A 16,144-nucleotide genomic window follows, 5' to 3' on the forward strand; every position below is an offset into this window, starting at 1 on the left:
TTTCTTCTAAGGGATTCCTGCCCACAGTATAGTATAGGTTGAGAGTATTTTACGAACAATTCCATTAAAAATATTGTAAGAAGGTGATTTTGAGAATTGCTAATTATAGAGTTTTAATCCAGAACATTTTCGTTAATGAAAATTATAACCTATCTTCATGTTATTTAGGAAGATTCTTACCTCTGAAAACAATGTTAGGACCAAGATATGACAGTCAAGTTGCTGAAGAAAATCGATTCCATCCTAGTATGCTTTCAAATTATCTGAAGAGTCTGAAGGTAAGAAGCAAAACATTTTTGATATTGATTTAACATACTTTATCCCTTTTTTGTTTTTTAGGTGGCTTTCTAAAATAAAACTTTTTACTTTGAAATAATTAACTCAGAGCAAGTTGCAAAAATTGTACAAAGAGTCTATGAACCCTTGTCTCAGTTTTTCCCAATGGTGACATCTTATGTGGTTGTAGTATAATATCAAAAGCAGGAAATTGACCTTGGTACAGTATTGTTGACTGGACTGTAGACCTGTAAGTTAGTTTTAACCAGTGTGTATGTGCATTCAGTGTGTTTATGTGTGTAAAGTTCTGTGCAGTTCGACCTGCTGACTTGGTCTCTATCTCTCTAGTTTTGTCATTTTGTGAATGTTATATAAATGGAATGAAACAGTTTGTGACCCTTCACGAAACACTTTAAAAAAAATTTGTTTTCAATTTATTTTTGGCTGTGCTGGGTCTTCCTTGCTGCACTCAAGCCTCCTCTAGTTGCAGGGACTGGAGGCTGCTGTTTGTTGTGGAATGTGGGCCTCACTGCGGTGGCTTCTCTTGTTGTGGCTCTAGGCGTGTGGGCTTCAGCAGTTGCGGTTGCTAGGTGCTCGAGCACAGGTCAGTTGTTGCTCACGGGCTTAGTTGCTTGCAGCATGTGGGGTTGAATCCATGTCTCCTGTGTTGGCAGGTGGATTCTTTACCACTGAGCTACTAGGGAAGCCCCTGGGATACACTTTTTTTTCACTAAGCATGATGCTGCTGAGGTCCTCCAGGTTTTTGCATGAATCGATGAGAGTTGTGCTCATATTTATTGCTGAATAGTATTCAGTTGTATAGCTGTGCCAGAGTTTAACCATTCTCCTCCCACTGAATGGTTAAGTAACCGTTTAGCCACTTTGAGTTGTTTCCAGTTGTAGGGTATTGTGAACCAAGTTCCTGTGAAAGTTTATGTACAGGTATTTATGTGAATGTTAAGTTTTCATTTTTATGGGACAAATACCCAAGACTAAGATTGTTGAGCACGTGGTTAGTTTTACGGAAAAATGACAAACTATTTTTCTAAATGAAACGTTGTGATTTTTTATGTTATTCTGACATCACACTGATTATATTAGCTTCTGGGCTTTCCTGGTGGCTCAGATGGTAAAGAACGTACCTGCAATTTAGGAGACCTGGGTTCGATCCCTGGGTCAGGAAGATTCCCTGGGTCAGGAGAAGGGAATGGCAAGCAACACTAGTATTCTTGCCTGGAAAATTCCATGGACAGAGGAACCTGATGGGCTGCAGTACATGGGATTGCAAAGAGTCAGACACAACTGAGCAGCTGACACACCAACAGCAGGGCTACTTTGACAAATTACCAGAAACTGGGTGGCTTAAAACAGCAGACACTTACCCTCTAACACTTCTGGAGGCTAGAAGTTCCACAGCAAGATGTTGGAGAGGTTGGCTTTTCCTGGAGTCTTGGAGGAGAATCTCTTCCATTCTTTTCTCCCAGCTGCCAGTGATGGCCAGCAGGCCTCAGTATTCCTAGGCTTGCAGCTCCTTTAGCTGTCTCTGTCTCCTCCTTGTGTGTGTCAGTGTCCAAATTTTTCACTTATAAGGACACCCTAATCCAGTATGACCTCATTTAATGAATATTTTTTTGGCCACACCATGTGACTTGCAGGATCTTAGTTTCATGACCAGGAATTGAACCTGCAGTGGAAGCTTGGAGTCCTAACTGCTGAATTGCCAGCGAATTACCCTGTATGCCCTTGTCTTGATTATATTTGCAAAGACCCTATAACCTTCTTTCAAATAAGGTTATATTCATAGGTACTGGGAGTTAGGACTTGAATATGTTTTTAGGGGGCATAGTGCAACCCATAACACCTACCATTGTTACTCTTTTAAGTGGTGGTCTTTATTGAATGCTCCTTGGAAGAATAGTTATGAAAAACCTAGACAGTGTACTAAAAAGCAGAGACATTAGTTTGCCACCAAAGGTTCATACAGTTAAAGCTATGGTTTTTCCAGTAGTCATGTATGAATGTGAGAGTTGGACCATAACGAAGACTTGAGCGCCAAAGAATTGATGCTTTTTAACTATGGTGTTGGAGAAGACTCTTGAGAGTCCCTTGGGCTGCTAGGAGATGAAACCAGTGAATCCTAAAGAAAATCAATCCTTAATATTCATTGGAAGGACTGATGCTGAAGGTGAAGCTCCAATACTTTGGCCACCTAATGAGAAGAGCTGACTCATTTGAAAAGACCCTGATGCTGGGAAAGATAGAGGGCAAGAAGAGAAGGGGGTGACAGAGGATGAGACGGTTGAATGGCATCACAGACTCAATGGACATGAGTTTGAGCAAGCTCTGAGAGATGGTGAAGGACAGGGAAGACTGGCGTGCTGCAGTTCATGGGGTTGCAAAGAGTTGGACATGACTTAGTGACTGAACAACAGTTAGTACATTCAGCAAATGCTGGTGCCCATTACATGCAAGTTTCCTGTTACAGGATAGTAAACATGCCACTTAGTTTTTGATAACCTGTTACTTACCCCTGTTTTTGGTGTAGTTTGGGTCTTCATTTTATATCTATTATTTTAGCTTGCTTATAAACTTTTAATTTTTATCTTCATTATTAATATACATTTTTGAAAGTCATAGTTAACATTTGTAGAGCATTAAATATTCCTAGGTGGAGCATTTTAAAGAGCTTGGGCTTAGAAACCAGTTCTCCTGGATTTGAATTCTAGTTTGCCACTTACAGCTTTGTGGTCAAGTTACCTAATTTCTTCATGTTTCAGTTTCCTCATTTGCAAGTAAAATTAGTGCATGTAAAGCATAGAATAGTGCTTGGCACAGAGTGAGGGCTTTATTTAAATCTCACAGCTGTATGATGTGGATACGGTTATTATCCTTATTTCATGGATTGGGAATCTATAAGGAAAAATGATTATGTATATATAATATGAGTATATGTGTATATAGGCAGATACATTAAAAAACACAAACACATTATTCACACAGACATAATCACACATACAGACACACATTTACACATGTACATATACATGGACTCAGTGCAGCTAAGTCACATAATACAGTTTCCTGGTTTTCTTAGCTAAAGTATTCATATATATTTAGAGAATTCACATTTTCTTGCTCATTCCCACTTTTCATTGACTTCTTATTTTGGACCTAGAGACAAACAATATGGGTTCTAATTCTAACTTGTGAGAAGCTGTATTATGGCATTCAAATCTTTGTGTTTGGCAAAGACTTCATCTAGAAGCAGTGCTTCCACCTTTTCCCTTTCTATTTGCCGTGTAGTAATGGGGCCGGATGCCATGATCTTAGTTTTTTTAATATTTGGTTTTCAGTTGGCTTTTTGCATCTCCTTCACCCTCATCAAGAGATTCTTTAGCATATGCATTAGCAGACATTAAAATTCCTTGGACCTTATCCTTCTGAGCAAGGTAATATAACAGCTGTATAGAACAGAGTCTAATCACACATGGCCGGTTAGGATTTAGTTCGGTGTAGCTGAAATGTTGAATTTCCCTGGTGGCGTAGTGGTAAAGAATCCTCCTGCTAATGCAGGCAATCCCTGGGTGGGAAAGATCGCTGGATCAGAAAGATCCCCTGGAGGAGGAAACGGCAACCCACTTCAGTATTCTTGCCTGGGAAATCCCATGGACAGAAGAGCCTGGCAGACTATAGTCCACGGGGTCGGACATGACTCAGCGACTAAACAACAGCAGCTGAAATATTACTGAGTCATTAAACAACTATTAAAAGTCTTTGTCATACATTAAGTTCATGTGGGTTTAGTGTTGCAAGCATCCATTTAAGACTTGAGCTATATCCTTACCAGTGCTGTGTATAATCTTTTGTACATAGAAAGTCAGAGTTAAGAAAGAAAAGGCCTTTTTTTCTGGGCACATGAAGTTACCCTGAGTTCAGGTCTGGCTTATGTTTCTCTAGCTGAAGGTTCCCCAATAGTTTTCTTCATATTTTTCTTTTAATTGTAGGATATCCTTGAAGGTTGAGGTATGAATGACAATCCTCATTAAGTCAGGCTTCCAAGAACAGTCTGTTCATGAGCATAGCACTATGTGTTAACAGCACATATTGCCATTCTTGTCCGGGGATCGTCAGTTAACATGGTGTTATCCTTCTCTTGTGCAGCCACATCAGCAAATGTGGGAGGACTGTTAGGTTGCGTCACCCAGACTTCAGCTCTAGTTGCATGTGTTTCATTTGTGTACCCAAACCCTCCATCGTCTCTGACTGTTAGTAGGGTGGGAGGTTCTTCTCATTTTGTACTTACCACTTACACGTGGGAAAATCAGGAGTCGGGCAGTTCTATCATGTTTATTAATAAATAGATCATCCTTTCATCCTTTCCTTCATTTTGTAAAATTATTTGGATTTCTCCTTGGTAGTCTGGGTCTGTAACTACTGCGTGGACACAGATTCCTTTTAATGCTTAATAGGAGCATTCCTTAATTAACCCAAAGTGCCTGGGAGGCATTTTGATTCCAATACCAGTTGAAATAGCACATGTCATTCTTTTTGTGAGTCTCTGTTCAGATAAAGAGTATAAATCCAATCCGGTAGTCTCAGGAGTAGCTTGGAAAAGAGCTAGTGCTCCTGGGCTAATTTCCCAATATTCAGTTGTTTCAGGATAGAAATCTATTTTATGAATCTGTAAATTTGGAATCGTTTTTCTCATCAAAGGAGTTTCTGATTCTCTAATAGTTCTATTATTTAAAATATTGAGGGAAGTATTTTAAGTTCTCCAGTTTTTATAAGAGCCCTCTCGAAGTTTGATTAATTGCTGTTTAAGCAAACCATTCATTCTTTCAATCCAACGAGTAGCTTGAGGATAATAAGGAATATGAAAGATCCATTGTATATTATATTCCTGGGCAAACTCTTATATTAACTTATCCATTGTCCCTCTGAATTTGAAATGGAACGCCATAATATAATTATTGCCTCTGTTTTAATAGTATTAGTCTGATTGGCTTTCTTGAAGGGAATGGCCACTAAATATCCAGAATAGGTATCCATAGCAGTACCCACATATTGACATCCTTCATCTCAAATTAATGATCAGTATAATCAATTTGCCATATTTGCCCAGGCAGCTTGCCACATGCCAATTGTCCTTTGACTAGCTGTGGTAAGTGTCTGTGTTCAATATATTGATAAATTGGACATTGTAAAATATTTAATGAGATCCATAGTAAAGGAAATACCTTGATTTTGAGCCCACCTGTATATTGCTTTTTCTCCCACATGCCACATTTTTGGTGTGCCCACAAAGTCAAAGCTGTGGTTAATCCATTGGCTACCAACCAAGAGTCTTGTTTTGTTAATGTTTTGTAGAATGACATTCTGTTAACTTTTTTTTGTTTTAGAGCCTCATATACTGCATATAATTCAGCAAATTGACTACTCTTAGTATAATTCTTTCTGGCCTCTGGAAATTTCCTAATCCAGAAACCCAGGGACATTCCTTTGTCTTGTTGTTTTTGCCATAAGTTCCAATTAGCATATGGTTCATTGATAGATACATGAATTTTATGTCCCTTGGTTATAGCTCATGAGGTGTCTGATGTCCATCCAAAGACAGATTACTGTGATAAGCTTTAGGATAATTCAATTAAACTTTTTAGCAATAAAACATAACAGCGAGGAACTGTCTGGGAACTGAGTCTGGGAAGTGAGTCTTGGTCAACGTAGATCTCAATTAGCAAAACTAGAATTTAATATTCAGTGAAACATAAAAATTTTTTTGTGAGGGCTTTAACCCTGCAGCCAGTGAAGGCTTTATCCCATCAAGTAAAAAATAAGGTTTGTCAGGGAGCTGGGAAAAGCCAAGCAGCCATCTTGAATTTCCCATAGCCCCAGCTGTTTAATTTACAGCTATTGTTTAATCATTTTAAATTCCTTGATTTAGAAGTAAACTCTTACTGGGTCCTAAGGACATCAGGATAGAAAAAGGCTGACAAGGAGGGGTTAATTTTTTATAGAATCAAAATGAACTTTATCTGTGGGTGCCACAATCTTCATAGATCATTGTGAAGTAATATTTATATACTTTACCAAAGTAACAAAAGATTTTAAAAACATATATAAATCACTTAAAAACAAAGAAATTCACATAGTCTGTTTTCAAACACGCATTCCAAGAAAACTGTGTTCTCTTAACAGAAAAAAACAAATTCCAGTCTGATACCAGCTTACTGTTAATAACAAAATTTGTTTATCTAGTTAATTTTAATTTAATCTTAGAAAGTCCTTTCTGTAAATCTTGAAGAGGTGGTATTTTTGAAAATGCATCAGAGAGAAACCAGAGCTGTCTATAATGACAAAAAGGCTTAAAATGGCATGCTTAAAATCTGATGACAGTCCAAAGTAACTTGATTACTTTGCTGTGATATGTAACACTTTGAGATAGTAACTAGCGTTATGACTAATAACATAATTCAGTACATACCAGAATATTAGAAACTGCATATAATTTCTAGGATATCTATATTGATAACATTTTCCATACAGTATAACTTGAGAAAATTTAATACTCATTTGACAATACTGCCCAGATCAGGGTTCGAACTGGTGTCTCTGCATTGGCAGGTGGATTCTTTACGGCGGAGCCACCAGGGAAGCCCAAGGGCATTTTGACTGTACATGCTCTTCCCCTGCGTACTCACTTTGATGATTGGTGCTGGAATGCTGAGTTGATGTGTGTCTGGAGCTTGTTCAGTTCAGTTCAGTCGCTCAGTCGTGTCCAACTTTTTTCGACCCCATGGACCGCAGCACACCAGGCCTCCCTGTCCATCACCAACTCCCAAAATTTACTCAAACTCATGTCCGTTGAGTCGGTGATGCTGTCCAACCATCTTATCCTCTGTCGTCCCCAACCTCCTGCCTTCAATCTTTCCCAGCATCAGGGTCTTTTCAAATGAGTCAGCTCTTTGCATCAGGTGGCCGAAGTATTGGAGTTTCAGCTTCAGCAATAGTCCTTCCAATGAATACTCAGGACTGATTTCCTTTAGGATGGACTGGTTGGATCTCCTTGTAGTCCAAGGGACTCTCAGGAGTCTTCTTCAACACCATAGTTCAAAAGCATCAATTCTTGGGTGCTTTTGGAGCTTGAGTTTGGGTGTATTTCAGATAAATGCTGTCCCTGTTGTAGCTGCTGCTGCTGCTGCTAAGTTGCTTCAGTTGTGTCCGACTCTGTGCGATCCCGTAGACGGCAGCCCACCAGGTTCCCCCGTCCCTGGGATTCTCCAGGCAAGAACACTGGAGTGGGTTGCCATTTCCTTCTCCAATGCATGAAAGTGAAAAGTGAAAGTGAAGTTGCTCAGTTGTGCCCGACTCTTGGCGACCCCATGGATTGCAGCCTACCAGGCTCCTCCATCCATGGGATTTTCCAGGCAAGTGTATTGGAGTGGGGTGCCATTGCCTTCTCCACCTGTTGTAGCTACTTCTAATAAATCATGGGTGGAGTGACAGACGTAGAAAACTACATCAGTATTTGCTTTTTAGTATTTGTATTTGTATTTGTATTTGTAATGTTGAAGTGGAATCTGTTTTGCTTATATTCTTTTTTTTTTTTTTGCTCATATTCTTGTTTCATCATTTGTTTGGGATTAATTTATTTCATTCAGTGCCTAAGTTCTGTGTCTCAAATAAGACTTGGATAAGTGATACATTCATTGTTAATAAGTTGACAGCATGAACATAAACTCTCCTTCAGTGTAGATGAATGAACTGGCCCAGAATATTGCCATTCAGTCAACTTATTTTGGAACAGATTCAGTTACTAGGAAATCTTTCTTTCCTTTTGCCTAAGGTTAAAATGGGCTTGTTGGTAGACCTGACAAATACTTCAAGATTCTATGACAGAAACGACATAGAAAAAGAAGGAATCAAATATATAAAACTTCAGTGTAAAGGGTAAGTCACGTATTAAGAGTCTTTAATATTGAAACCTTTGCTGAAATTTGTCATCTCTACTTAGAAACAAAATGTTTCTGTATTTCTAGACATGGCGAGTGCCCTACAACGGAGAATACTGAGACATTTATTCGTCTGTGTGAGCGGTTTAATGAAAGAAACCCACCTGAACTTATTGGTATGTTTGGCTTTACTTTAGCCACTGTTGAATATCTTATTTTGTGATTGGGTTTCTATGCTCTTTTTCCAAATGGGTTGATACAGAAATTTTTTTTTTTCTTTTTAAAGGAATTACCAAGAAGTGTTTATTAAAGTAATAGTCTATTGAGAACTGTTATTAAAAATTAAAATGTTGTCTATTCATGATAATATTATGGTAGTGACGAGGATGTTATTTGCCTGGCAGACTTGGTGGGAAACTGTAAATGAATGAATGAAGGAATGAATGATTGTAATCCTTATAACAAGTCCCTGTGGTATGTGGCTGTATCCCTATTTTACAAATAGGAAAACTGAGTCTCAGAGAAATTAAGTAGTTTTTCCTTGTTCAAACGTCTAATAACTGTTTAAGCCAAGTTTGTAATGTTTCTGAACCAAGGTCCAAATCTCTTAATTAGGTGTAACACTGGTTTCTAGATTGACCACGTAAAAGTGAAAAAAATTTCTGTGTTATAAAATAACCAAAACAGAGCAAAATGCCATTTGACAAGTTGAGAGCAATAGTTGAGGCATATATGATAAGATAAAAAAATGGATATTCTTATGAAAGGATTCTATAATTCTTCAGGCCAAAGAGGCATTCATCCATAGAAAAATATGGAAAACAATGAAAATGCAATACAGATAGCCAAGAAACATGAAAAAAGTTTCATTCTCCCTTGTTAATAAGAAATACAAATTAAAATGTATGTTGTTACCTTCCGCAGTCAAATTTGCAAAGATATAAAAAAATCATAATGTCAAGGATTGGATAAAATGGATGTACTGATACATTGTTAATTAAGGTGTTAATTGATATAGCCTCTCTGGAGGGCCATTTTGGTGATTTCTATTGATCCTAAAAAGTGTTCATATACTTTGACTCATCAAGGCCACATCTAAGAATTTATTTAAAGGAAGTAGTCATAGATGCACATAAAGATTTATGTGAAAGAAATTTTATCACATCTTCCTTTGTAATAAAAAAAATCCCTGGAAACAGCATATCTGATGGAAGCCGATCATTTATATTATACAGTATGCAGTTTATCTAATAGAAGAACAATAGTATGGGACTACATGACATAGTATTACGGTATGTATATGTGTTTATGTTTACACATTCACATGAATATATGTAACAGGTATGCATATATTTAGGATACAGCTAGAAGATTCACAGCCTAAAATAGCATTGAACAATATATTGAACATTTATTTGAACAATTAAAAGCTCTTTTCATTTGAGATAAGCTATTATAGGGGTAAATGCTAAATGTACTTGAAGAATTCAAGAAGACTTAATGTCTGGAATCAGGTGTCATGATTTCAGAAACATTAATACTCTCAAATTGATAAATTGACCAGTTGTACTCTTGGAGGGGCCTTAGGAAGCATTACTACGAACTAGCTAATGAAGGTGATGGAATTCCAGCTGAACCATTTAAAATCCTAAAAGATGATGCTGTTAAAGTGCTGTGTTCAGTACGTCAGCAAATTTGGAAAACTTGGCAATGGCCACAGGATTAGAAAAGGTCAGTTTTCATTCCAATCCCAAAGAAAGGCAATGCCAAAGAATGTTCAAACTACTGTACAGTTGTAATACTTTTTTACATCTAACAAGGTAATGCTGCTCAAAATCTTTCAAGCTAGATGTACAAGTTGGATTTGGAAAAGGCACAGGAACCAGAGATCAAATTGCCAACATCCTTTGGATCATAGGAAAAGCAAGGGAATTCCAGAAAAGTCTATTTCTGCTTCATTGACTAGGCTAAAGCCTTTAACTGTATGAATCACAACAAACTGTGGAAAATTCTTAAAGGGATGGGAACACCAGACCACCTTAACTCCCTGCTGAGAAACCTGTATGCACGTCAAGAAGCAACAGTTAGAACCGGACATGGAACAATGGACTGGTTCAAAATTGGGAAAGGAGTACGTCAAGACTGTCATCCTACTGACAATACGTCAAGTATTGTCATCCTGCTTATTTAACTTATATGCAGAGTACATCATTCAAAATGCTGGGCTAAATGAATCACAAGCTGGTATCAAGATTGCTGGGAGAAATATCAACAACCTGAGATATGCAGATGATACTACTCTAATGGCAGAAAAAGAAGAGGAACTAAAGAACCTCTTGATGAAAGGGAAAGAGGAGAGTGAAAAAGCTGGCTTAAAAGTCAACTTCAAAAAATTAAGATCATAGCATCCAGTCCCATCACTTCATGGCAAATAGATGGGGAAACCATGGAAACAGTGACAGACTTAATTTTCTTGGGCTCCAAAATCACTGCAGATGGTGACTGCAGTGTTGAAGTTAAAAGATGTTTGCTCCTTGAAAGAACAGCTATGACAAACCTAGACAGTGTACTGAAAAGCAGAGACATCACTTTGCTGACAAAGGTCCATCTAGTCAAAGCTGTGGTTTTTCCACTAGTCATGTACGGATGTGAGAGTTGAACTATAAAGAAAGCTGAGCACTGAAGAATTGATGCTTTTGAACTGTGGTGCTGGAGAAGACTCTTGAGAGTCCTTTGGACTTCAAGGAGATCAAACCAGTCAATCCAAAAGGAAATCAACTCTGAATATTCATTGGAAGGGCTGATGTTGATGCTGAAGCTCTAATACTTTGGCCACCTGATGCAAAGAGACAACTCACTGGAAAAGACCCTGATTCTGGGAAAGACTGAGGGCAGGAGGAGAAGGGGACAGCAGAGGTTGAGATGGTTGGATAGCATCACTGACTCAGTGGATATGAGTTTGAGCAAACTCAGGGAGATAGTGAAGGACAGGGAAGTCTGGTGTGCTGCAGTCTATAGGGTTGCAAAGAGTCAGACATGACTTAGCGACTAAACAACAATAATTCTTGGAAGAACTGATGGGAAAAATTTCTAAATTGAGTATTTTAACAAAGGAGTCTGAAATGCAGTACTTGGATGCAATCTCAAAGATGACAGAATGATCTCTGTTTGTTTCTAAGGCAAACCGTTCAATATCACAGTAATCCAAGTCTATGCCCCAACCAGTAATGCTGAAGAAGCTGAAGTTGAATGGTTCTATGAAGACCTACAAGACCTTTTAGAACTAACACCCCAAAAAGATGTCCTTTTCATTATAGGGGACTGGAATGCAAAAGTAGGAAGTCAAGAAACACATGGAGTAACAGGCAAATTTGTCCTTGGAGTACGGAATGAAGCAGGACAAAGGCTAATAGAATTTTGCCAAGAGAATGCACTGGTCATAGCAAACACCCTCTTCCAACAACACAAGAGAAGACTCTACACGTGGACATCACCAGATGGTCAACACCAGAATCAGATTGATTATGTTCTTTGCAGCCAAAGATGGAGAAGCTGTATACAGTCAGCAAAAACAAGACCGGGAGCTGACTGTGGCTCAGATCATGAACTCCTTATTGCCAAATTCAGACTGAAATTGAAGAAAGTAGGGAAAACCACTAGACCATTCAGGTATGACCTAAATCAAATTCCTTATGATTATACAGTGTAAGTGAGAAATATATTTAAGGGATTAGATCTGATAGAGTGCCTGATGAACTATGGACGGAGGTTTGTGACATTGTATAGGAGACAGGGATCAAGACCATCCCCATGGAAAAGAAATGTAAAAAAGCAAAATGGCTGTCTGGGGAGGCCTTACAAATAGCTGTGAAAAGAAGAGAAGCGAAAAGCAAAGGAGAAAAGGAAAGATATAAGCATCTGAATGGAGAGTTCCAAAGAATAGAAGGAGAGATAAGAAATACTTCCTCAGCGATCAATGCAAAGAAATAGAGGAAAACAACAGAATGGGAAAGACTAGAGATCTCTTCAAGAAAATTAGAAATACCAAGGGAATATTTAATGCAAAGATGGGCTCAATAACGGACAGAAATGGTATGGATCTAACAGAAGCAGAAGATATTAAGAAGAGGTGGCAAGAATACACAGAAGAACTGTACAAAAAAGAGCTTCACAACCCAGATAATCATGATGGTGTGATCACTCACCTAGAGCCAGACATCCTGGAATGTGAAGTCAAGTGGGCCTTAGAAAGCATCACTATGAACAAAGCTAGTGGAGGTGATGGAATTCCAGTTGAGCTATTTCAAATCCTGAAAGATGATGCTGTGAAAGTGCTGCACTCAATATGCCAGCAAATTTGGAAAACTCAGCAGTGGCCACAGGACTGGAAAAGGTCAGTTTTCATTCCAATCCCAAAGAAAGGCAATGCCAAAGAATGCTCAAACTGCCGCACAATTGCACTCATCTCACACGCTAGTAAAGTAATGCTCAAAATTCTCCAAGCCAGGTTTCAGCAATATGTGAACCGTGAACTTCCAGATGTTCAAGCTGGTTTTAGAAAAGGCAGAGGAACCAGAGATCAAATTGCCAACATCCACTGGATCATGGAAAAAGGAAGAGAGTTCCAGAAAAATATCTATTTCTGCTTTATTGACTATGCCAAAGCCTTTGACTGTGTGGATCATAATAAACTGGAAAATTCTTAAGGAGATGGGAATATCAGACCACCTGACCTGCCTCTTGAGAAACCTATTTGCAGATCAGGAGGCAGCAGTTAGAACCTTACATGGAACAACAGACTGGTTCCAAATAGGAAAAGGAGTACGTCAAGGCTGTATATTGTTACCTTGCTTCTTTAACTTCTATGCAGAGTACATCATGAGAAACGCTGGGCTGGAAGAAGCACAAGCTGGAATCAAGATTGCCGGGAGAAATATCAATAACCTTAGATACGCAGATGACACCACCCTTATGGCAGAAAGTGAAGAGGAACTCAAAAGCCTCTTGATGAAAGTGAGAGGAGAGTGAAAAAGCTGGCTTAAAGCTCAACATTCAGAAAACTAAGATCATGGCATCTGGTCCCATCACTTCATGGGAAATAGATGGGGAAACAGTGTCAGACTTTATTTTTTGGGGCTCCAAAATCACTGCAGATGGTGACTGCAGCCATGAAATTAAAAGACGCTTACTCCTTGGAAGCAAAGTTATGACCAACCTAGATAGCATATTCGGAGAAGGCAATGGCACCCCACTCCAGTACTCTTGCCTGGAAAATCCCATGGGCAGAGGAGCTTGGTAGGCTGCAGTCCATGTGGTCGCTAAGAGTCAGACACGACTGAGCGACTTCCCTTTCACTTTTCACTTTCATGCATTGGAGAAGGAAATGGCAACCCACTCCAGTGTTCTTGCCTGGAGAATCCCAGGGATGGGGGAGCCTGGTGGGCTGCCGTCTATGGGGTCGCAGAGTCGGACACGGCTGAAGTGACTTAGCAGCAGCAGCAGATAGCATATTGAAAAGCAGAGACATTACTTTGTCAACAAAGGTCCGTCATTTATGGGTTTTCCAGTGGTCATGTATGGATGTGAGAGGTGGACTGTGAAAAAAGCTGAGCGCTGAAGAATTGATGCTTTGAATTGTGGTGTTGGAGAAGACTCTTGAGAGTCCTTTGGACTGCAAGGAGATCCAACCAGTCCATTCTCAAGGAGATTGGTCCTGGGTGTTCATTGGAAGGACTGATGGTGAAGCTGAAACTCCAATGCTTTGGCCACCTCATGCGAAGAGTTGACTCATCGGAAAAGACTCTGATGCTGGGAGGGGTTGGGGGCAGGAGGAGAAGGGGACGACAGAGGATGAGATGGCTGGATGGCATCACTGACTCGAGGGACCTGAGTTTGAGTGAACTGCTGGAGTTGGTGATGGACAGGGAGGCCTGGTGTGCTGCAATTCATGGGGGTCGCAAAGAGTTGGACACGACTGAGCGACTGAACTGAACTGATGGGTTTAAAATTATAACTGTGATATAATACAGTATTCATTATTATATATTACTTGTTTTATATCACTGGACTGTGATTCTGTTCATTGGATTGAAGTGGAAACTTTTCCTTTGGGTCTGCTCAGTTTGGAGCACAGGTTGGGGTGGCAATTATTTATTGTAGTAATACTGAGAAGACAGTAACAGAAACTGGTCTTAGAGATGGTTTCTCATATCATCTTCTCAAACAAAAGAATTAAAGAATCAAGTCTGTGTTCTTAGGATCAGAAAATATTGGCCTGCTTTTACAGTGTTTTAATTGTGTTTTTGAGATGCAGTTTTTATCAGCCTTCTGCACATTCTTGCTGAAGGATACTGTGACCACTAGGGGACATTGATGGCATGGCAAAAGTGAGACACATTTATTTTCAAAGTTAGTCTGATTAAAAAAAAATCTTTAAATTAACTGATGTGACTGTCAGTACATGCAGTTAGCCTAGTTGTGGGATGATACTGTAGAGTTAGTGGAGATATAGAGTTCTGAAACACATAGAAGCTTCAGATGTTTTCTAATCGCTAAGTCTTGTCCAACTCCTCTGCGACCCCAGAGGACTGTAGCCTGCCAGGCTCCTTTTCCATGGAATTTCCCAGACAAGAATACTGGACTGGGTTGCCATTTTCTTCTCCGGGGATCTTCCTGACCCAGGGATCAAACTTGTGTCTCCTTCCTTGGCAGGCAGAGTCTTTACCACAGACCTGCCCAAGAACTGCTGCTGCTACTGCTGCTGCTAAGTTGCTTCAGTCGTGTCTGACTCTGTGCGACTCCATAGACTGAAGCCCACCAGGGCCCGCCATCCCTGGGATTCTCCAGGCAAGAACACTGGAGTGGGTTGCCATTTCCTTCTCCAGCCCAAGAACTACAGCTTCATAATCTCATAATCCCTGGGGGCAGTACCCCCTAATTTATCTTTATAGTGGAAATTTTCAATCATACCAAAAGTAGGGAGAATAGTAAAATGACACCTTATGTATCCATTGTTCAGCTTCACTAATTATCATTTTACTGATTTTTTTTTCATTTTTCCTCTCCTTCTCCTAACAAATTTTTTTCTGAGTTTTAAAGCAAACCATAGATACCATGTCATTTCACTAAAAGTGTTTCATTATGCATCTCTAACTGAGAAGAATTTTTGTTTTTTTATAACCACCATGCAGTTATACCAAACAGAATAATGAGAAATTCCTTAATGTCATCTGATGCTTAGTCCACTTTTAGATTTCCTCAATCCCCTTTTAAAGTTAGATTTTTCAAACCAGGATCCAGCAGTATCCAAATACTACATTTTGTTTTTTCTGATTCTCTCTCTTTTAAATGCTGTCACTTTGTTGGAGAAATCAGGTCTTTGTCCTATAAAATGTTCCATTATCTGGATTTACCTGAGTGCCTCCTCATAGTATTAGTTAACTTTTTCCTTTGTCCCCTGTCTGTCTTGTAAACTGGTAGTTAAAACAGGAGGCATAATTACATGTTTTAAGCAAGAATACTTCATAGTTGGTGTCGTATGTTTCCTTTTACCCTACATCAGTTAGCACATAATGTCTGGTGGACCCACTTTTAGGGGTACAAAGATGAGTAAGTAGGGACAGGTGGTGGCATGTTATTTCCTCTGTTACTCTTTAATCTGTCTTTTACCTAATTTTTTTTTTTTTAATCTGTTGATGACTGTTACCTTCTTCTGATATTTCATTAGGAGTTGCAAAACAGTGATTTTTCTGATTGGCTAATTTCTTCATGAATTAGCTGGAATTCCTCTTTAGCAAAGAACTATTCCTTCTCAACAATTTGATTATCCTGAAATGCAGTTTGTACTGGAAAGGCAAGTTAAATTTCTGATTGTTTTATTTATCAATTTCCAGAATAATGTATTGGTATCTTACCAATGT

General features: G+C 39.0%; 1 protein-coding gene across 2 annotated transcripts in view; it reads left to right on the forward strand.

Annotated features, from left to right (window-relative positions):
- RNGTT (RNA guanylyltransferase and 5'-phosphatase) overlaps window positions 1-16,144 on the forward strand; it is a 230,848-nt gene that overhangs the window by 12,800 nt on the left and 201,904 nt on the right. For both annotated transcript variants that reach the window (XM_070796090.1, XM_070796092.1), the window contains exons 2-4: window positions 169-278; window positions 8,120-8,223; window positions 8,313-8,401. In XM_070796090.1, the coding sequence (XP_070652191.1) occupies window positions 169-278; window positions 8,120-8,223; window positions 8,313-8,401 (303 nt within the window). The remainder of the gene's footprint in view (window positions 1-168; window positions 279-8,119; window positions 8,224-8,312; window positions 8,402-16,144) is intronic.

This window comes from Bos indicus, chromosome 9, assembly GCF_029378745.1.
Source record: "Bos indicus isolate NIAB-ARS_2022 breed Sahiwal x Tharparkar chromosome 9, NIAB-ARS_B.indTharparkar_mat_pri_1.0, whole genome shotgun sequence".
Taxonomy (NCBI): domain Eukaryota; kingdom Metazoa; phylum Chordata; class Mammalia; order Artiodactyla; family Bovidae; genus Bos; species Bos indicus.